The following is a 23818-nucleotide window of genomic DNA, read 5'->3' on the forward strand; positions in this document are numbered from 1 at the left end:
CTGAGGGCATGTGGCACACAACTGCCCAGAGAGAAAACCAGATCCTGCCTTCCCTGCTCTATATTTCTCAAGAGAGAGAAGTGAGAGGGAGGAAATAGGAAGATGTTACACAAGGGCTTGCTGAAATGAATTCCTGACATCTGACATGATTCATCTGAGAGCCTGATGAAGTCTGTGTTACCTCCCTGTGCTTCTCAGGCCTTATACTTGCATTTTTCTTACAACATAATTCTTTCATCACATGGGAAAATAGAGGTAATCTCTTTATTTACCTCTATGTAGTAAGACTTTACTCTGTCACTAATACAGAGTTCTTGACTTCCAGAAATTGATGTCATTTGTAATAGAAGCAGATAGACCAAACTGAGTTGTCTTACAATTTAAGACTAAAATAATAAATAAATAGCCAGAGCCTGTGGTTCAGGGAGGGAGCAGGCTAAGGCAATTGCAGAGACACTGCTCTGGAGAAGGGTAATCCAGCACCCCCTGAAAACACCATATGGATGTGACTTCAGTGAGGGAGCCTGGCTGGCTACATCAAGTCAGCAACTCAATGAGTGAGTCATTGCTGCACTTTCCCAAGTACAGTCATGTCAAGGTGTTACAGCTCGAACACCTTTTATTGAAAGCAAGTCATCATTTGGAATTAACGACAAATCAGTTCTGATTCATTCACATAAACGGGGTAGCTGGGTTGTCTCTGATGTTCAGGGACATTACAGCTTGCCCCTGTTCCCTGTTTTATTGCCAGCCAGCTGCATTGGGATTTCTCTTTATTTGCTAATGAAAAAATACTTTTAAAATATCTGACATGAAAAGTATCTGACCTTCACCTACCAGCTACTGAGATGTTACTGCTTGGCCTTGCACTACAAGATGTGTTACGCCTTTCCTGTCTTGGTCACAGTCACAGCCCTGCATATTCCTTGGCCACTCCTTTGTCGCTATTGCCTCCACCCTGTTTTGCAGTGACCAGAGCTGAGAAACTCCTCAGAAGGAGAAAGGTCGCAGCTGCCCAAGTGCCCTGGCCAAAAGCAGTGGTTAATGGCTTGTATTCACACAACCTGTTCCATGCCCTTGACCCCTGTGTCCATACCCACCATGGTGGGTAACAGTTCGTGCTCCAGGAGAGTTAAATCACTGCAGCAGCACAGCTTGTGCTGAGCTGCTCTAACCACAGGCCACCAACAGACACCTCCGAGGGACAAGATGCCAGAAGTCAGCTGTGCACCTCACTGGAGCACGTGCTGGTAGGGCAAAAGTGGCTGGCACTAATGCCCTCCCCTATTTTTACTATTACCCACTTTACATTATAAAGAACAATGGTCTGAAGTTCTGCCTGAGGAACAGCTCCCTCAGCCTTGAGGAAAAAAAAAACCTCAGTGGAGGAGGACTGTGACAACTGTTAAGTCCAAATGAACACATTTGATCACTGCAGGAGAATAACTGGAAGCTCAGAACAGGATGTCCATGCACACACAAAGCCAGCCTCTTGCCAGGCAAGGCCTCTCGCTCTCCCCAGGTGCTGCAGTGCGGGGACTGCCCTGGAGTCTGCTGCCCTCACACACCCAATGCCAGGAGACACAAACCCCATCCACATGCAAGTCATCGGTTATGCATCAGTCAGGATATCACTTTTATTAACTGGATTTTCCACTTCTGTCGCACACCATGAATGATTGTACAATGAAAAAGCCAAACATTGCCAGAAGCAATAAGATCAGTGGATATTTCTGTACCCTCTTAACACACATGGATTCGTTCTTGGTGAGAAATTTTTATACTTCTGTTCATTAGTTCTGCTTATTTAGATTGCTACTCTTAAAATTCTGTGTCAAGATTGTCACATCTTAAATACAGATTAAGTTGCTAGAGGTACATTATTTTTTATATATTTTTATATACACACATACAGAAAAATACAAGACTAACTGTTTTTCCACAATATTTACTTTATACACTACTGTAACTATATGCAACTCTTAGAGACACGTTAAGGGGTACAAGAAACTGTTTACTTGCTCTAAATAGTTTGGTCCAATATTAACTTAATGTAGTGGTTATTCTCGCCCTTCCTTTTACATGACGACATAACACGACGTACACCACATGCACAATCATTCACCTATCAACAGAGGGGGAGAGGACAGCACTCAGACTAACACATCTGTACACATCTGTACACCCAGAGGTCCAACCAGCCACACACAACTATAAGGCTATAATACAACTATGCAGCATAAATGGTCAACACTGCTGTTCTAAAGTGAGCACCATATATACAGTCGTATATAAAAACATTGGAAACAAAATACACCTGGGGTTAGTTAAAAGGTGCCATTCCAAGGCTGTACATATCAGGAAAGAGTATTTACAATACTTGGAAAAAAGCTGCAACAAATAAAGTTTATTGCCAATGCCCTTTATAAACTTGTCTCCTGCGTGGATGTTATGCTCACCGTCTGTGAACCACACATCTCATTTCTGGCCCTTGGTAAGATCCCTGCTCAAAAATATCAAGCAGTTACATCCTATGGCTTCACCCACACATCTATGCTTGTAGCTTTTAACTAAACTGCAACTAGAGATTAAAACTTAAAGAAGCAGAACACTTCTCCTTTGCCTTGTTCCGGAAGCAGAACCCTTGGCTCAGCTCGCCAGGAAGGACACCCCATGCACTTCAGACTCTCTGAAGCCTTGCAGGGATCACAAGAGCTGTCATGAGCGAGCTGTGGCCATCCTGACCCAGCCGTTCTTTGGTGCTCTGCTCCCTCCACAGCCGACACAAACCGCCGGTATTGACCATTCTGAAAGTGTTACAAGTGTCAGACTCCTCTGGGACCCCCGGGGTCTGCCCAGGGCGCTGCTACATAGTACCCCCAGTTTCACTAGCATTGCTTAGAAGACCCAGTGCACAGCATGAAAAAATAAAACATTTTTGCCCTTCCCGAAACTAGGAATCTGCAATATATTTTATTCTAGATAATAAAATTCCACAAAGTTAATTCATCTGGTCAAAAGTATCCTTTTGTACAGAAATACTCTAAATCGAGACCTTGCCACGGCAACAGAAAACCTGACAGGAAGGCCCAGAGCTGTTAAAGAAACACTTTCCTACAGGCTATTTTAAATGGACTTTATGAGCAAGTGTATTACTGAGGGAAAATAAGTGGTGTACACGTGGGGAACAGTGGTAATTTTTAAGTCTTAAAAAGAGTAATAATAAAGCTGTAAATGACAATAATTTCAATGTGAATCCAATTACCTAAACATTTTCCATCCCTTATTGCCTTCTGGAATCTCAGCAAGGGGAGGGGAGGAGAGAACAGCAGAGAGGTAAAAACAAGGTAAAAACCTAAAATACTAAGTGTCATGATATACTACTAGCAAAAGTAATCCATACAAATACTTTATTTTCAGTTAGCATGTAAAAACTCAGAAGTAGATTTAATAATTTACCTTTGTTATATTAAAAAAGATTGTCTGCTTGTAATATTAACATATTTCTATGGGAGAAAGCTGCCTTACAAATCTACTTGCCTCTTGTTTTTGTTTTTTTTTTTTTTTTGTTTTGTTTTTGTTTTTTTTAAAGAAAACTGCCTCTAGCAAAACAAGATCTTTTCGGTTTGATTTCTGAGCCACAACTTCATCCATATCATAGCTTAAGACAAATAGGTGTGGGTTTAAAATCGTATTTTAAGATCACTAATTTTCAGTGCATCTTTGCTTTGTACAAGCCTTGGAACATCTGAAAGCTCCCTGAAGAGTTTTCAGCATCAAAACATTATTGCTTTGGTTCTGTTTCAGACACATAGAAGTATGCCACATATCACATATTTTAGTTTTCACAGAAGGTCAGAACAAGAATTAACATTTCATAAGCAAACAAAAGCTTCTCTCTCTAGTTTAAGTGCAGAACATGAAACTTCTAAGTGCTTCATTTACATTAGGATCCAGATCTTTATTTTCATTTAATCCAGATCTTCAATAGTAAAATTATAAATGTAAAAATTACACAATAAAATATTCTGTTGTGTTGAAAAAGGAAAATATCTGCTAGCAGCATGCAAAGACCATGCATTGTCATACCATCGAGCAAACACAAAATTAAAGTATAATAAATAACTGCTTGAAGCCCACTTAAAATCTTAAGACAACAAAAGGGGGTCTGTGACAAGGTGTTCACAGCTCTGACCAGGAAGGATGATGCCGTCAAGCAGATCGAGCTGTACAAGTCAGGTCATTGTCAAATGACGTGACAACAACTGGTTTGACTGGAGGTACACAGCAGCCCCTCCTTTGGGTTCCGCTGAATATTCACAGATATCTTTTCACAGAGAGGTAGTTGTAGCACATTGTTTTTCAAGTTCCTGTTCTTTAGCCGTTCCAATTCTTTTGTTGTGTCTGACATTTGGTCGGAAAAAAATTTTAGGCTGCCCAGTGATGAAGCCTGGTCTGCATTTCGGCTGGAGCTTATACACATTTTCCATGTTGATTTCTCCTGTACTTTTACACTGGAAAAGGACAGATTGTTTTGAGGATCGATAATATATTTTGTGCTGCCATGGATCTGTGAACCTAGGCAAAGGCTCATCAGCTTCAGGCTTTCAACCAGTTCCCCTGCACTTCTGGATGACAGCTGCATCGAGTTTCCAGATCCAGCGCATCTCCGAGTGGAACCAGAGGTGGTGTTGGTGCTCCCGCCAGAGCTACCAGAGGGACTCCCCCCACTTTTGTTGTTATCGCCTGGGCTCGTTTTGTCCACCCCTCCGTTTCCATTGCTTGGTTTGCTTTGTCCACCACCATCTCCCTGGCTGCCAGGCGGCCCTTCACTACTATCCCGTCTGTGCCAGGAATAAGTAAACCCACTGTCCTTGTCCAGACGCCTCCTACTTTCCGAGTCGTCATCGCTGGTTTCAGAGCTGCTGCAGCTGGAGCCCCGTCCCTGGCTTTTCCTCCGGTGGTAGCGTTTGTGCACAGTGCTGGGCGAGGCGATGTTCATCTTTAACCTGCTGAGCTTTGGGGGCAAGTTCTCATCCATGTCAAACTCGTCGTCTGACTCACCCTCCTCAAAGATCTGGTTGAGGACTGGTGCACTCTTTCTGGATGTAAGACGATTTGTAACTGAAGGCTTACGCCGCAGAACAACTTGAGTAGAAAGAGAAATAGGTTTTTTATCTTCCTCATCCTCCTCTTCATCTTCTTCTACTCTGAACAAGCACTTCCGGCCACTTGTAGTGGGTTTTAAGCTGACTGATGGAACTGCTGAAAGTGCTGGCCCAGCCAGTTCAGGGATCTCTTCCTTCTTTGCCGAATCCCCAAGGGCCTTGCTCCGGTGCCCATTGAGAACATTCTCAGTCGTGCGAGCTGGTGAGGACTGAGGAACAGTGGCATGGGAGAGAGGGGTTGCTGTAAGGTCATCCTCCAGATCCTGGGGGACATCAATTTTTGTCGGCCACGACTGCCTGCATAAAAAATTAAAGATAAACAGGAAGTTACATCATGGCAAGCGTTTCAGAACTTACAAGGAAGTGTAAGATTTGCACCAGAGAAGCACAAGTACTGACACACAAATTGGGCTCCTGAGTGGCATGTCTGTAAATAACAGTACTGAATGACTGAGCACGAGGAAGTGTTCTCAGAGAATGTGCATTTGTTTAGAAATGCTGCTATTTGAAAGGAGCACCATCTATACAAGAACTGAGTTCAGAAGTTATGTTGGTTACTGTCAAACCAAAAGTTAAGATTTCACTGCTCTCAGAAAGTGAATTAAGCAATAAAAAAATTTGAAATAATTGTGTCTCAAAAAAATAATCTGAGATTGGTACAGAACCACCAGTACCTAGAAGAAGGTACAAGCCTATTCAAGTGCAAGTTCAATAAGTATTGCAAACTACTTTTAATCTGAGGCTTCTGGGGTTTTTCTCCCAGTATTCTTAATATAAAATTTAGCTTAAAATTAACCTGAGTGAAACTGAAAAGGTGAGTCAGATGAAACAGTCTCTCATTCTCACCAAGTTCTATTCTACAAAGTTCCCTTTAATTTTAAAACACATAGATCATATATTTATTTGTCCTTAGCTGAGAATCTTGAATAATGTAACTGCATGAATTGAGAACTCAAGCTGCTTAAGAATATGACACTTGAATAAACTGTAAATCTAAGTTGAAAATGTGTAACTGTGTAATAGCATTGGCTCAAATAAAAATTAAAGTAACATGAGTGTGCATCAGTTTAACAAGTAGGCAGCTGATGTCTTATCTCCAGTATCTTAAGCTACACCCTAATGATTTGCATTTAACTTTAAATCTTAATTTATTCTGTGTGCATTATTGGAAAATTACAGTATCTGTTAAGAACAAAGACTGTCAGTCTTTACTCTCTCTATTTTAAAAGCCTAATCCACAAAACCATCATCTACAGACCAACACATTAACACTGAACAATTCTTCGACTTCTTTGCTTAGCATAAGCCCCACATTTCTAATCTTTCATTTTAAAAAGTTTGCCAATTTCTTAACTTTACAAAACAAAAATACTCTGGCTACTGCACCACAAGCTGCAGTAGCCTGACAGGCTGCATACAAAGACACAAGAATCACATCAGTCTCCTGCTCTCTGCCATGTCAGGGTTCAAAAGCTGAAGGAAGAGGGAAGGCTCAGATACCTCTTTGCTGCAGTGGGACTGCACTTGCTGAAGACTGCCTAGAAAAGGACCCTGAAGTGTGAGATACTGGACCTGGTCTACACCAGGTTGTCTCCTGACAACTCTCTCCCCAGTTGTACAAACTTTGAGGAGGAGGCTGCACTAAAGCCAGTAATAAACTCACCCAGCCTTGCTGCAGACTTTGCTTTGAAGCACTTGAGTCGGTTTTCCTCAACCAACAGTGCCATCAACCTCTAGCCCAGGACCCTCTAACAGCAGGGCCTGGCTGTGCACACACTGCCTAAGCCTGTGTGTACATTCCCTGCATGGAGCCATGCAGGCTCCTGCCTGTCTCACTGAGAGCTGCTGGTGGCCTCCACCAGCCTCTGTCTAGTGGGGACTTCTGCCTGGAGAGAGGCAACACAACCAGCAGCTCCGAGCTAAGCTGCACAGACAAGAAGTGAAGCCTGGGCTGTGATCTTCCTTGGTTTGACACTGGCACCCCTCACTTCGGCCCCAGTTGTCTCTAGAAATGCTGGGAAACACCGACCCAGTTTGCTGATGACTTGTGCTCTGCTGTGTATTTTAAACACAATTGCCTGTAATTAACAAACAGGACTTAAATACACTAGAAGCGTAACTACAAACATGACAGAAAATGAAGACCTAAATATTTCAGGAACTTGCCATGTTAAAAGAACAGACTGGTTTGTCAGCAAAAATAGGAAGAGTTCTGTAGTTGTCACAATGAAGAGCAAATATAGTATCTTACAGTACTGTAGTTGCCAGGCAATAAACCTGCTCACTACAATATGTTTATCTCTCATAGCAGCCCATGTTTGCCTCCCTTTCCTTCTGCCTCTCCCTTTATTCCCAGTGGGCCTGAGGGGAGAGAGGGACAGAAAAAAAGCTCCAGAAGGTTGCAAATAAGGGGGTTTTTTTTTGTTGTTTTTATATTTTGAGGCCTCAAAATTAAAGAAATGCACTACTGTGCTGTCTTTTCCATAAGGTCATTCTATAGAAACACCTGGAATTTAGAACCATCATGGAGGCAAAGAACAACTACTGGGACCATAAGGGCAAGGGTTCCTGAGTTTATGCAGATGTTCCTGTTATGAAAATTCATACTCGTAGGGCAGGCTACAGCTACTCCCACTTTACAAATTCATATAGAAATTTAGATTAATTGAACTTTTTGTTCCAGCTTCTTATATAACTAGAGCTGCTCTTTACTGAGAGTGACACTGACACTAAGGAAAAAAACTCAAACAATTCAAAAGCCAACTTTATTGTTTTAGAATTTCCATTTGAAGGTCAACTCCAGGTTTTACTCTAGAGTAATTTTTTTATAAGTAATACTTAGTATAAGGCACATTTGATGGGATTTCTTTTTTCAAAGAAGCTGACATAAAAACGAGGAGATGATCCATCATGAGAGAACTGCTGAGTCAAAGTTACAGTATCACCCTTGAAGAGAGGGGAGCTCTCCAACACCAAGCTCCAGACCATTTAGGTTTTGCAGGCAACCCTTAGATGCCTGGCAACAGTAACACTTCTGAAGTACCTTCAACCACCCAAGATAAAATTTCCTACATCAGTGACCACTGAGTCAATGATCATTAGGTGTATACAGTGCAGGGTGCATTCCCACCTGGGGATGACAAAGATACTGAAAACACTGTAACATTCATGAAGCATCAACTCCTAATTCAGGGAGACATAATGGTATTCAGAAGAGATGCCTGTAAAATCTCAAGCCTAAATCCAAGGTGACAATCAATGGAGACTTCAACCTATTTTCCCAAGTGTATGCCCTTAATTTATAACAAGTGTCCAATTTTTTCTTTTGAGGTAGTAGTACCTTACTTTTATCAATTAGGCCAAGGAAACTATAACTATGCACCAGAAGGACATCCCAGCATTTATTCATTATTAAATGAGTTCACATATGACCATTCATGAAAGTTGCAAAGAGAAACTTTTGGAATTAACATTTTGTCTTTTTCTCTAAATCATACAGATAAACAACACTGAAGGTCTTGCTGGAGTTAGAAATGCTAAATATCAGCACAAACATTTAGTATTCTTTTCTCATTTATAAATTATCTACTAACAATTGTTATTGCTAGTAACAGTTACCAATATTTTACCTAAATAGGCAACTTTTGAAAAGACTGGAGGTTACAGGATGAAAGTTAATGGAAATGCCCCAGTACCTCCTCCATCTTCACTGGAACAGTTGCACCAATGAATATTTTATCCAATATCAGCAGATCCCCAGTGACAGTTTAACACTTAACTCAGGAAAGAAAAAACACAGCGTTTAAGAAAAATAACTGCTCAAAACTTGAATCCTCCACTATCAGTGTGCAAGTGGAAATGATACTATTTGCCTTTTGGGTTGGGTGTTTTGCTGGTTGGTTTGGTTTTGGTTTTCTTTTTTCGGTTGGTTGGTTGGTTTTTCTAAAGCATATTCTGCTGTAACTGAAAATGTGGGATGCTTTGGTAACTGGCTGCAGAGCAAATAAACTGCCTGAACATACCATTACCAACTACATGCCAGAAGCTCAATTCCCCCCTTTTAGTTTCACTGTGTCACAAGCTGAAGCTTGGAAAATCTCAGGGACCTTTACTATAAGGTTTTTTAAATTCATGTTTTTGTCAAACAGAAGCAATCAATTAAAATATCTTTAAGTGACTGATTGAAATGGTAAATGCAACAATTTTTCTTAGACAACAGGCACAGAAACTGACATGAAAAAGAACATAACTTACAGATCAAATTTAGAGTGATTTTTTTTATTTATAACTAATTCCATATCAGCAGGTTTATGGATTATGCAACTAATTTTTCTCCAGGGATATTACATAACACAATTTGTATGAGGAGCTGAAGGTCAATGAACAAGCCCTTTTCTAGGAGGTGTGAAAACCTGCCTTTAGGAACAGACTTCAAATTGCCTTGTCATTTCCTGAGAAGGGTAGGAATTGAAAATATTATGTGCAACTGATTTCTGAACAGTGTCAGAAGTGTTCAGAGCATTCTGAAGGCATTTAAAATTTGCAATGAGTAAGTACTTTACTGTTTTCAAGAAAGCAGGACTTGAGAAATTTAATATTCTCATCAAGACAATTCAAAAAACAAACACAAAAACCGAACCACTCCCAGCCATTTAGATTCCTAAATTCTCACCTGAACTGAGCTTTGATGTTGCTGGGACTTGCAGATCTGGTCTGAATTTCCTTCTCTTGTTTTTCTCGCAGAATCCTTTCAGCTAGTAAGAAGTAAGTAGCAGTGATGTGATTGTATTTGTTAGTCTCCAATGCCCTGAGGAAAGCATAAAACATGAAATAACCCATCCATCAGTGGTTTCTAAGAATTGGACATGCATCTTGCAGCTGGCTGTGCTTCCCATAGCAGGAAGAGTGCCTGAAAGCAGGACTGCTCATTTCTGATCTTTTGACGAGCATGCCTTAATTTTATTAAAAATAGAGCCAACAAGTCTAGCAATTTAAACTACAGTTGAAAGGAGACATCCTTATAACATCATCCAGCAAAAGTAAGAAATTATTTTTTATTTTACGTTCTTTAAATGATAACTGTTTTTTATTAATGTTCTATATCAATGATGGACTCTCCCACTGGCACATGCAACCACAAAGTGCTAGTATTTGGTTATGCAACAGATGGAAGAAAACATTCATTATTTTAGGGATGTTATACTGACTTTATAGTAAAAATAAGTTCATAAGCCAGTAAGCATCACTCAGACACTGTAACAGAAAGGCTGCCCGTTATACAGCTTAAGAAGTGAGACTGCTGCTTTCCCTTCCCCATCAACAGTTTTTTACAGCTAAACATTAAAAAAAGGAAAAAAAATACTTAAGACCTCTTTCATTGTGGGGAATATTTTAGAAATTTGGCAGTTTTAATCTATTAGAAGAATCTATGTAACTTTCCAGCAAGCTCCTTTAGTGACTATTATGCATTACATAGATAAAGGGGAGAATATTCTAAATTAACAAAGATTCAGGTATGCTGGAAATGTGATAAGGGAAAAATGCTGGAATTTTTCACCTTCAATTATGCATGAGAGATGAAGAACAAGCATGGATTCCAAAGCATTTAAATTTACTCAAGATGACTACTGCAGGAATCTAAACACTGTTCCAACACATTGTCTTGAAGTTTTCCCTAAATTTGGGTATACTTAAGTACTTCTGATCCCACAATATCTTATCACAGAGCAAGGCTGTAACACTTTGTTTATTAACTGAATGGCCTGATATTTAAACACCGAAGTGCTCAGGTTCTCGTGATGTTCTTCAATCAAAAATGAGAGATGCACAAAACAAACTGCATCTAGAACTTTGTCAACTTACTCCACTATGGTATCTCGGTCTGCAATATCCCCAAGAACCATGCGCTGTATTATACTGTTGTGCTCCTCCTCTGACAGATTTTTGTATGATACCAGAGGAATATTATACTTGGTTGCAGGAGATGGATCAACTCCTTGGAGCCAGGCATGATTTTCAATCTCTTCCAAAGATGCCCTTCGCTTCGGGTCTCTCTGCAACATCCGTGTAATTAGACTGTGAATAAAAAATAAATCTAAACAAAAATGCACACACGTGTTTTAAAAAGCAACTGTTGTAAGAGCAATGCTAGGAAGACATTTTCTGCTGTCAGGTTACATAGATCTTCAGAAGTCTCACAGTAAACAATGTGATGGGAAACTGTTTAGTCTCAAAGACATTACAAATACTGCTAAACTGAAACAAACAACTTATTAAAACTACATCAAACACTGCAGTTTTCATTTACTGTACTTAGATAACCCATTAGATTTTTCTCATTTATTTGATTTTAGTAGGTTTTATAGGGTAACTACAGGTCACAGGTGGCCTATCAGCTTGTCAGTAAAATAACAGAAATGTGATTTTTTTTTTACTATTGCTGCTGTCAACAAGTATATGGAATAGCAAGATAAACAGAAATACTTTATTCTGAAGTAATTATCAGACATTTGAGTCTTTAGTATCCTTGAGGAAGATGTGATTTGTTCTACCCACACAGAAAAACCTAAACAGACCAATACACTGTCTGGGATGATACAGTGACAAATCTGTTAATGAGCTGATACTGAGATTTTACAAATGCTGGAAAGAAAGTTCATTAATTCCCCGAGTAAACAGAGAAAGAAGACTTCATTAGCACAGCATATCTCTGTTCACTTACTGTACATGGAAAGTTCTTGGGGAGGTATTTTTGGCTTTGTTCAACAAATATGGATATATGGTTATGTTACCAAGGTTACAATGAAACTGTATTGCTCCAACATGTTCTCCGGTTCTCATACAGTGCTTTTTCTTCTACTAACTGTACTATGCCATGCAACTTCTGACTGCAAGGCCACACACAAAGCAGAAAGGTAATCACAATTTATCTTATTTTTGTTTGTTTTTTTTCTGTGTGAGATGACGTATGGATTTAAAAGTGGAGGTTAATCCACCCTTCTTAAGAAATCCTACACTAAAAAAAGAGGTCACATTTATTTTTATTAGCTGTGGTCTCTGCCCTTACAGAGAGGAAAGGCAGGGTGAGACATAGGAGCCTTGAATTTCTTTGCTTTTGTTATTATGACAGAAACAGAACAAACTCCATATTTAATTTATGACCTTTTGTTTTAAACTACACCTGTAGTAAAATGGCACAAATGCAGTACACGTGCCTCCTGCTTGAAGCTTATTGTTTATGCATCTCTAACCACAAATGCTGTCACTCCAAGCAGGAAGTTTCAGTGTTCCTAGAGTCTTTTCCCTAAGAAAACCTAACCTACAGAGGACCTGGGTAACTGGCTTTACATTGTTCATGTTTTATATAGAGAAAGCAGATCTGGATATGTAAGCAAATCAATGTTACCAAGTATATGAAGCAAAAGGCTGCAAAATATGTTTCCTGCCTCAGCACAGCATGCAGCATCTCTAGAGATAGATTTGATACAATTCACTGATAAGACCTCCCTCTTAAACCTCTTCCTGTATTGTACCTTAAACCTCTTCCTGTATGTGAAGCTCTTCAAGCTCAGAGCAGCTTTTCCATGTTACTGGAGGATGCTGAACACTAATGACAAGACAAGAACACCAGCTATGGCACAGAATTACAGAATCGTTAAGGTTGGAAAAGACTACTGAGAGATCGGGTCCAACCACTCAAATAGCACCACCATGCTCAGCACTAAACCATTTAAGTGCCACAGCTACACTGGTTTTGAATCATCATCACCTCCAGGCATGGGGATTCTACCACTTCCCTGAGTAGCCTGTTCTAGGGCTTGACAAGAAATTTTTCCTAATATCCAATCTTAACCTTCAGGTCATTTCCTCATCCTGTCGCTTGTTACCTAGCAGAAGAGACTAACCCCACCTGGCCACAACCTCTTTTCAGGTGGTTGTAGAGAGCAGTAAGGTGTCCCCTGAGTCTCCTCCAGGCTAAACAACCCCAGCTCCCTCAGCTGCTCCCCAGTTTCACTGCCCTTCTCTGGACACAATCCGTCACCTCAATGTCTTTCTTGAGAGCCCAAAAACTGAACACAGGGCTCAGGATGTGCCCTCACCAGTGCTGAGCACAAGGGATCCCTGTCCTGGTCTTGCTGGCCACACTGTTGCTGATGTTCAACAGGATGCTGTTCAACATGTTATGCATTAGACTCCTGGACTGCACAGATGACAGGTAAAGAAAGGAATGGTCATCAACAAATTTCATACTTTGGCAAGTAACAGAATTCTAGATGCTGCTCTAATTCTTTTGATTGAACCAAATGCATTTTCCAAGCATTTATAAAGGCTTCTGGTTCTCTGTATTGAGAATTAAAAGATACTCTACTGCAGATTCAAGGACACAGACAAAAGTTTTAAAATAGTTTAATTGATGCAGCTGGGATATATATTTAAGGGCCCGAAGTTCATTAATCAATAGGGAAACATGTTCCAGTATTTCCCATATCAATAAAAAGGCTCCAGTGAACACTGCAGAAGAGGCTCCAGTGAACACTGCAGAAGAGGCTCCAGTGAACACTGCAGAAAAACACAACAAAAGGAATCATGACTCCTAAGTGGATATGGTATTTCCAGACCAAATATTTTTCTCCCTTGATAGCCTAGGATGTCCACTTGGAGTTGCAATTTCAGTAGGAGGTGAGCAAAAACTCGCTGTGTGACAGGCTTTGGTAACTTGTTGTTTGGACAGAAATTGATAAACAGCAGTACCTTCCTAACCCTTGTGACAGAATAATCTCAACGCCACGTGGCAATTTGTCCAGCAAAAGAGTTGGCCAAAGCTAATCGGTATTGAGCGACTTCTTCAATTCTTTAAAAAAATGCATGACAACTGGGAGACATAAAAGGAGGAGTATCAAGGAATATCCTACACACTGATAGTACAGTATAAGGGACTCCCAAGAGTAATGAAAATCCACTTCTCTGAATACTTCCAAGTTCTTTAATACTCTACTTACTCTTTACATTCTTTGGACACATGAGGTGGCACTGTGTATTTGCAGTCCATTATCATAGTCAGAGTTTCACTGTCATTTGCTTCTTGGAATGGTGGCTGACCACAGACCAACATGAAGAGGATGACCCCCAAACTCCATATATCTGTAAATATAAAGGACATATTTAAAAAAACTAAACTGTTGAGGATACAGACATAATTACCATCCAACCCATGAAATACTCTTAAAATGCATATTGGGGTGATTATTGCACTCTTCATTGTGAGCATTACTTGTAATTCCATTGAAGTACAAAATACAGTAATTCCATTGCTTGACAGCTTTTACAGTTTTTGAAGGGGGAAAAAAATCCAGAATTCGTTACTTCAATTTACTTCATTGCATAACAGTTTGAGATGCACTAACACTTCTGACAGCAGTGTTAGATAAAGCTGAAAATAATCTGGTCACTTAGAAGGCAAGAATTCATTGCCCTTTTGATAACAGGTATGCACAGGTTATTCAAGAGATTTGAATTCCAAGCACATTCCTTTCAGAAGGACTCACATAAACTGTTCTCTTTATTGTTTACATATTACTCAGAATCACAGAACCACTAGGTTGGAAGAGACCTTTGAGATCATCGAGTCCAAGCCATGTCTTAGCATCTCAACTAAACCATGGCACCAAGTGCCACATCCAGTCTTTTTTAAAACACATCCAGGGACAGTGACTCCACCACCTTCCCAAGCAGACGATTCCAGTACTTTATCACTCTTTCAGTAAGAAAAAAAAAAAGTTTTTCCTAACATCCAACCTATATTTCCCTTGGAACAGCTCAAGACTGTCCTCTTGTTCTGTCAGTTGCTGCCTGGAAAAAGAGACCAACGCCCACCTACTCCATGATGTAAGAAATGACAAAGAGTTACTTATTTCAATAAGACTGATTTTGCTCTTTTTCCTCCAGTGCTGTTGTGTTGTTTTAAAATTCGGCACTTCCAATAGTAACTAAATTAGTTTATGTAAAACCAGCTTCTTGGTACCAATGATACTACAAAGTGTGGAGTACTGCATTTGGGTGCTGCTGTTCCGTTTTGTTTTTTTAATATCCAAACATAACAATTAACAGTGATTTCTACTACACTCTGGGAGTCTTCTTTTTTCCTTTTAATTCCTGCTTGTGTAGAATAAACATTTAACAACTCTCTTGTTCCCCAGTGGAATGGCATACCAAAAGATGAAAAAGAAGGACTTTGGGGCATGAAGCCTTGTAGTTGGTTTCTACTTAGTGTAATAGTTAATATTTAGTTCAAATCTTTATTAAGAGCCTGCCTAAAAGAAAATATTTCATGAGTGTCACTTAAATATTAAGAAATGCATCATACTCAGAAAAATAAATAACTTGCTCCAATATATGCTTAATAAAATCTCCATGATCTTAAACTTCAGCTACAACTCCATGCTCTGGGAATTGCAACAGCAATTTTTGGCCTTAAACCCTTAACATGTTACAGATCAGTACCCAGTAAAACCAAACAGCTGAGAAATGATTGGCAGGCACATGCCAAGGAAAGAGGGGAGAGCAGCTGGCAGTGACCTGGGACACAGAGCACACCAGCTTTTTCCTGGAAGGACTTGCAAGAGGAATCCACATAAGTTACCTACTCATCTGCATCTTGTTTTCTGTGGCCCATTCAAAATACGTGCATTTCATGCTGAAAGATGTCTACAATTTTATTTAATAAAGTAAATAATACAGATTGATCCCTAGAACAGTTGCTCATTTTGCCAGTTATGACCTATTCTTCTTATGGTTTAGCTGACAGGTGACTAGAAACACTACATGGTAATTTTCTTTAGAGCTCTAATTTGTAGTAAGTATATGCTATTAAACTCAGACAATTACTGGATTTCTGCTATGCTCACTAGGGCCTCAATCCTGTAGGTATTCAGCATTTTGAGGCTGGTACACCAATATCATGTATACCTGCAAGTTCAGCATGACCATGACCGTGTTTACAGATTCAATACCTGCTTTAATACTTCAACAGCTTGATGCCAGAAGGGCAATGTTTAGGAATGCAGGACTTTAAAAGCCCTCACAAGACAGGAAGGCAGTTTCACTGGAAAGGTCCACCTTTAATTTTGTAAAGTTACTTGTTGTCTTTCTGCTTACTTGCTTAGTTTCAAAGGAACCAAAAAGTTTTGGTATATTATCTACCTCCCATCACACAACAGATTACATGAAGTTTTTGCAAGCATAAAAGATGCATAAAAAAATTTATGCATTTCTATGACTAGTCATGTTTTTTTTGGCTATCAATATCCTTCCTAGATTTTTAACTTTGCCTAAGATCTATGTTGTGATTTGATCTACCCTAGTATTCTGTTCAATACTTCCCCACAACAGAATAGAATGCATCATGTGTCCTTTTAGCATGAAGTATTTTACAAGAGCCCACACTGTATTCATTATTATATATAAATTACATTTGCTATAATAAAGCAATACATACTGGCTAAATTTAAGCTAAGAGAAAAAATACTGGGGAAGGTAACAATCTAATTAAACTGTTAGTTAAAAATAAGCATATAAAAAGTTTATACAGAAAGAAAAGAACAGTAGTGTAAGAAATCAAGCTTATATATACACAGTCCTGAGAAAAGGACAGCAATCAAAGTAAGACAAGAATTAAAGTTTCATGAAATTGCCATATACAGGAAACTCTACCAGACCTTGAGGTTTCAACTGCACTGAGCAAATACAGAACATATCTTTAAGTATTTTCCATTACAAGGTAGCCTCCTAATTCCTTTTCTATTTTACAGACATGACTTCTTCTCTGGGCTATACATACACTTCGCTGTATTTCAATTTTAAAGGATATGTGTAATAACAGGTATTGTTTTATTTTTCCAAAGGTTATTTAGATAAACATGTATGTACATTTACTTCATAAAAATAAAAAATAAAAAGCACTTTTTAGAAGCAAAATCCAACTGACTCTCTAAATGCAAAGTAAACCCCCAAACCACTATTGCTTGCCATTATGCAGTGTCCATTAGACATCAACCTTTTATGTTTTGACAAATAAAACAGTAATTACTGATTAGCCAGCACATAACAGAGAATTTTGTGTATTTTTTCTTTCACTAGCTACTCTATTTTGCACTCTGTACTAATGGATCATTCCAGATAAGAACTGCAAATAGTAAGATGAAATAATTTTAACACAGCTGTATGAAAATAGATTAAAAACTCTGGTTAATAATGAAATATAAATCATACACTGAACTGCTACTGTAATTCATTATATAATGAATTCTGTTAATGGACAAAATATACAATAAAATAGCATAATGTGCATGCAGAAAAAGGTTTCTTTAGATACTAAAAATAGTGCTTAAGACCATTTAACCTTGGCAATATTATGTAGATATTTTTAGCCTCTCACTGAAGAGCACTAGAGCAGCAACAACCACACTTTACCACACTTATATATGACATGCAAAGCTCCTATTATACTTTTCTGGCAAACGTGTATTTTGTTACCTGCTGGCATAGCAGATGTTTATTCTGATGTGACCAAGAAATAAGAGTGGACAGAAAAAAATTACATGGCTTTTATTCTCAGCCTATTTTTATAGCTCCAGCTGTAAAAGATCATCTCCATTGCACCTACAGCCAAGGTGACTAAAATGACTCAGCTTGTATTGTCATGGACAAAGCTGAGCAGCCTCAGCAAAACTTAAATTCCTACTAATAACCAGGAAGCAAGATAATAGTGTGTCTGAGAAAGTCTAATCCACATCTAAGACCAAAAAAATCACTGGGAGGTTTACTGCAGACCTTATTATGTCACAACACAGATGTCATCTTAGCAACATCTTCACAAGCTCTGCAATATCATATTACAGCAAGCCTCTCATTTCTGGAAGCAGAGCCAAGCATTTGCATGTCTGCAGGTGTACTAAGGGAACACATTCAAGAGTTTTGTCCTGCCCCTTCATATTCAAACTCTCCAAACAAGGGGTTGATTCCTTGTCCCTTTTCTGTGCCACAGTTTAACCAGATCACATCAATTGTGTGCAACTCCTCATGCAACTAAAGCCCACCAACCAGATGACTGATGCAACACCACCTTTAACCGAGGCTCTTGTTGACACAGCTGCATATTTTTCAGTCAAATTCAGAAAATATACAGCAAAATCACTTAAATACACTGCTTTGTTCTCTAAATATACATTTGTTGTTCACCCATTTAATATAATAATCACAGTTCATTTTGGAGAATTCTTCTATTCCAGAACACTGTCATCTGGCTGAAAGATGCAGGATCTTAAAATAAGGTTGTACTAGAGAAATTAGTAAAGGATACTCAGAGGTAACTTTATTATAATGTATATTTTCCAAATTTTATTATTTCCCCAAAATATACACAAAGCCACACATGACAGTGTTCATTACCAGAGCTTTGTCCTGTCATAATCAGTGTCAGTGCCAGTTCTAGATTTCAGACCCTTAATTGAAGAAACACAAGGATGAGAAGGGTTACAGAGACCACCTTTAAAATGCAGATTCAAACAAGAATTTATTTTTCACAGTTTTTTTCCTACTCTTAGTAACTAGCAATTAGCAGATGAAGGCTTTATGGAAACTGCTTATTTCTGTCCTTCAAGGGTCATCTAATTTGCTCTCTTTAGAAAACTGATGGAAAAGCAGAAATTAGGCCTAACATGCTGCATGCATTTAGCATTCTTAATCATCTGCAAAACTTCAAGTTGGTATAGTAAAGGAAGGCACAGTTCTATTTTATAGCCAAAAACAAGTCCTATGAAGATCTCAAGATACAATTTAGCCTTTAAATTGGGTCACTTAAAACTGTCATGTCTATGATAAGAACAAAATAAGAATAAAAGCAGTAGTAACTATTTGTAGTACAGATTTTTTTGTTGTTGTTTTCTAAGCCATTAAATAATCAGGAAAGAACCATGAACATTGACAACCAGGACTGTGTATATGCAACTTCCTTACATAATGTGAAGTCACTGCCATAGAAACCAAATTACAACATTAGCTGTCTGTGCTAGGCCTGTCCTAAACACAGGGTGGTCAAACATCTGTCACGTTCAAGTTTGTACACTGCGCAAAAGATATCCATATTCATCTGCTTCACCATTTCATTAGTCACTTACTGCTTTCTGAATTAGTGATTTACTCCTAAATTAAGTACTTGGGATTTCAGTAAGTTACAACTTAAGTCACACGGGATGCTTATAGCTTCAAATTCTGTCAAATTTCTACTGTTCTTCAGAAGTCAGACATTTGTTCCATTTTATATATGTTATATAAACTTGTGATTTTAAGCAATTAAAAATCCATACTAATTTTGGAATAGACACATTTGCATTTATATACATGATACAAATTGAGTCTACTTACTGAAGTTGTTTATTTCAGACCTTGATAGAAAAAGGGTTGATTTTTTTTCCTCCTAACTTAAATTTAGAACTGCTCAACAGCTTAGAGTATATATTGCTCAGCTGGCAAGATGTATGTTTCTACAGAAAGTCTCTTTAAAAATTACTTGCAATACCTAGTAAATTTAGCTAGGTTTTATAAATTTCTCTTCACATTATTTACTATAACAGCTGAACATTATAGTTATTTTCTACTAGAAGCCACTTAAGCTAAAAGGAAGGAAATTAACTTTTATGGAGATGAGAGAACTGTTTACATGTTTATTTTTCCATTACACAGGTATCAACAAACAGACTGTGGATAAATGAAGGGTGGAAATGAAACCAAATTTCCAGGATTATATTCTAACCACAGTGTTAAGCCACTGAAGAATGTTACCCTTGCTGCTGCTACCTCTTCAGAGCAGATGTCATGAAGAAACAATCCACATAAACCTTCGGAATACAAGCCTTGGAAGAGATTCAACACACCAGCACTTCAATACCCAGTTCTTGTATGCAGAGTTAAATAGGAAAAATCTATGTAAAATCATCAGTATCTCTGCATTCTAGGCATGTTCAGGGCTAGGGAGCAACTGGAGACCTGCAGACTGCTCTTTTGACCTCAAGACACAAAAAACCCATTGTGAACTACTTTGGATTGAAGGGTGGAACCTTCCACGATGGATTCAGGAGTTGGTACAGGCTGGTGGCTCGCGAGGATAGGTGGAAAGCGTGCTTGTTACAAGTTAGAATTCAAGAACCCATTCACAGAAAAGGCTGAGGGAAACTGAATGAATACTCAAATGCATAGCACAGCTTCCCACAATTGTCTGAAGAACCAAAATACAATTTAAGAGTAAAAATTCACATGACAGGTGAAACACTGCAGTAAATGAGACTTCTACTAAAAATAGTGATAAAACATTAAATACAACAATACAAAAGATAAAAGCTGTTATTATACCACTGAATCATCTGAATGGTGCTTGTTGATATACTTGTGTTTCAAAAAGATAGTAAGAGAAGTATTTCCACTCCTGTATAAGCTGAAAAATCATAAAAAATTGCATCCCTTGCATAAAAAAGTCAGTAGCAAGAATGTAGAGAATTATTGTGTTAAAAGATTTCAGCATTTCTATGTATCACAAATATTTTTACACTGCCATGTGCAAGGACTACTGACAAATCTGGAATATGCTCAAACTGGACCAATAAAATTTCAAGTGTAAGAGTAAAGAACAACAATTACTTTTTCATATATACTCAACTTTTAGCTGTTTTAACTATTCTTTCATTCTTTAATTTTTAATGAAAAAGGCTTTGAGTAAACTTGTATACTGACCTCTCCAGTTCTCAGAGATGCTACCATCTGTTAACTCAACTTTTTTTGTCTTTGTAAAATGGGACTTATTTTTCCTTTGCTGAAGGCTGAGGAAGAAAACATCCACAATCAAGGCTAGTATTTTTAAACTAACTGCAGACCAGGGGTTTTTCTTTGTTTTAAAGCACTAAAAGTACCATCAATATCACTATTAGTACACATAGCAGTCAAGAGAATTAAGATAAATCTTTTCCTTTCCCCATCCCTCAAAAAAAAAAAAAAAAAGCATAAATAGCAAATTTCATTTAGCAAATAATTTCCCTAATTAGCTTATCTGTCTGTTGAAACTCTGTTCTAAGTTATTTCACTTGACTAAGACATGATCATCAGTAACTAAGTCTTATCTTCAGAAGTGATTCCTATTTTCATTCAGTTTGGCAACTAGTACTCGTACTCTGGAAGCCCCAACATAAGGAGGACAAGGACCTGCTGCACTAAGTCCAGAGAAGGCCATGAAGATTATCAGAGGGCTGGAGCACCTGTGGAGATAGGCTGAGAGAGCTGGGGTAGTTCAACCTGGAAAAGAGAAGGTTCTGGGGAGACAAAAGAGGTGGAGAAGGACTTTGCACATAGGCATGGAGTGACAGGACAAAGGCTGATGGTTTTAAACTGAGAGAGGGTGAGTTTACATTGGATACTAGGAAGAAATTCTTCACTGTCAAGGTGGTGAGGTACAGGTTGCCCAGAGAAGTTACGGGTGCCCCATTCACTGTCAGTGTTCAAGGCCAGGTTGGGTGGGCCCCTGAGCAACCTGGTCTAGTGGGAGGCTCCCTGCCCACAGCAAAAGGCTGGGAATACATGGTCTTTAAGGCTCCTTCCAGCTCAAAACATTCTATGACTCCATGATTTTTCCCTGAAGTCAACAGCATGGGCTTTGCTGGTTGAGTAAAACCACTAAAATACAAACAGTTACCCTTTTTTTTTTAACTAACTAATGCATCTCAAATTTCAGTAATGGTATTTTAACAAAAAAGACCACCACTGAAAGGTCTTACTGAACACATGCCACTACCTTTATTCAAAAATAGCCTGTTTTACTCCAAATCATCTGTTCTGCTTTTGAAAATATATTCTATCTCCTTTGACATCCGTTGTTCAGCCAAAAAAAAGTTACTGAATCTCTATTAAAAAAACAAATTGAACCAACATTTTCTGCATGAATTCCAATACTACTACTCCAGAAAATAATTAGCCAGGACAAACGAATTAGTTAAAAGGAAGTTTTCTTCTTTTTAAAATATGTTCTCAAAATCATTGGACATATCAAAGTCTATACAGCACATACAGCTATTGTACATGTTTCACTGCAATGACTTTGGGGGTTTTTTTGGTATAGAAAGATAATTTGCTCCTGGTATATTAAAAACTCTTCTTGTTTTCAGATGGGTTATCTTTTCCTACACAATTTAGCTGCATAATGCATAATTTGTACTTTATTTACAAAAAATTAACATCTGAATACAGCTTTACACATAAATGCAAAACTCGGGCATTTGGTTTATAGTTAGTATTCCACTGATTTCAGTCCCACCAGATCTGTGTTGCCAAATTAGTCAGCCACGTGCTGGAAATAATTATTCTGAGTACTTGTATGAAAGATATATGAAATTAAGCTTCCTGGCTGAGGAGATGTATTCATCATAATGAAACCTTGCTTCACAACAGCAGCTTGAAATACTATGAAAACAGATCTCCCATGAACACAGCAACATGACTATATCCCTATATTTAAAATTACAGTTTAGCTAATATGGCAGTAACTGAAACCTATCTTGACAGCTTCTTCTCTGTAGTTTCACTTGGATAAATTATCCTCTGCTTCACCCAGCAGTTTGCTGGTGAATGCATGAAAACTTTTGCAGAAAGTAATACAGAACAGAACATAAATTATACTTCATAAATATTAGCTGGCTCAGATCTACTGAGAAGTTATCAGGATCATGGATTCCCACTGTTCACTGCAGCCCCATCACATCAAAGCTTCACTTCCAAATATAAGGCTCCAATCCTTGCAACATAACATTCTTGATTTTAAGCACTAAAAGTAGTTCCTTGTCAGTACAGTAATTAGATTGAGGGGGGGGAAAAAAGAACCAAAGGATAGCATACTGCATGAAAACTAAACTCCCATTTCATAAAAAAACCCTTCACTATTTTCATACAATTTGCAACAGAACATAAATTCTTTCTTATCCTCAAGACTGACTTTCTAAGCGTTCTACAACCAATTCCTTCTACTTGCCCCTTCTAAAAAGTATAAAAAGTTAATTTCTGATTTGACTCAGTTTTTTCAGCAGCATGAGATCCACACCACAACAAGGTGAAGTCAGAAAAGCATGGCCACTAACACCAGTACACTAGAGAAGACAGCAGGACAGAAATACACCTGGTACTCATCAATTCCTTCTGTTTTGCTTTAAAAAACATTTGAAGCCAAGAACTAGAGTGTCAAATTCTCCTAAAAATACACTGGTAATGATGATGAATTTCAGTAAAAGGAGTTTCTCTTAAACAGAAGGTGAAGGTAAGTGAGCTGGACAGAGCTGATATTACCTAAACTTGCTAACTCTAGAAATGGGTCCTACCACTCTCCCCCAGAACTCTACTCCAAGCTCCATAGTCCTTCACTTCCTATGCACCACCTCTTCCACTCAATCCCAAGGGAAAAAATAGCTCTGTTAACCTGGCAGAAGTAAGCCTGCAGAGAGCAGGTTTTCCGTCAGTTTTTGGCTTTTTAACAGTTTTGTGTCAAGTTAGCTGACAAAAGTCAGTCCATCAAATGGTCATCCCTGCAGCAGAGTGCAGCACAGGAGAAGGGGTAGCTCTGC

General features: G+C 38.5%; 1 protein-coding gene across 1 annotated transcript in view; it reads right to left on the minus strand.

Moving 5' to 3' along the window:
* Positions 1 to 1737: 1737 nt before the first annotated feature.
* The window catches only part of SNRK (SNF related kinase), a 39490-nt gene continuing 17409 nt past the window's right edge, over positions 1738 to 23818 (minus strand). The window contains exons 4-7 of the mRNA XM_062509029.1: positions 14168 to 14309; positions 11031 to 11243; positions 9841 to 9975; positions 1738 to 5465 (exon numbers count right to left, since the gene is read on the minus strand). Of these exons, the coding sequence (XP_062365013.1) occupies positions 4247 to 5465; positions 9841 to 9975; positions 11031 to 11243; positions 14168 to 14309 (1709 nt within the window). The 3' untranslated portion in view covers positions 1738 to 4246. The remainder of the gene's footprint in view (positions 5466 to 9840; positions 9976 to 11030; positions 11244 to 14167; positions 14310 to 23818) is intronic.

Source organism: Cinclus cinclus, chromosome 1, assembly GCF_963662255.1.
Source record: "Cinclus cinclus chromosome 1, bCinCin1.1, whole genome shotgun sequence".
Taxonomy (NCBI): domain Eukaryota; kingdom Metazoa; phylum Chordata; class Aves; order Passeriformes; family Cinclidae; genus Cinclus; species Cinclus cinclus.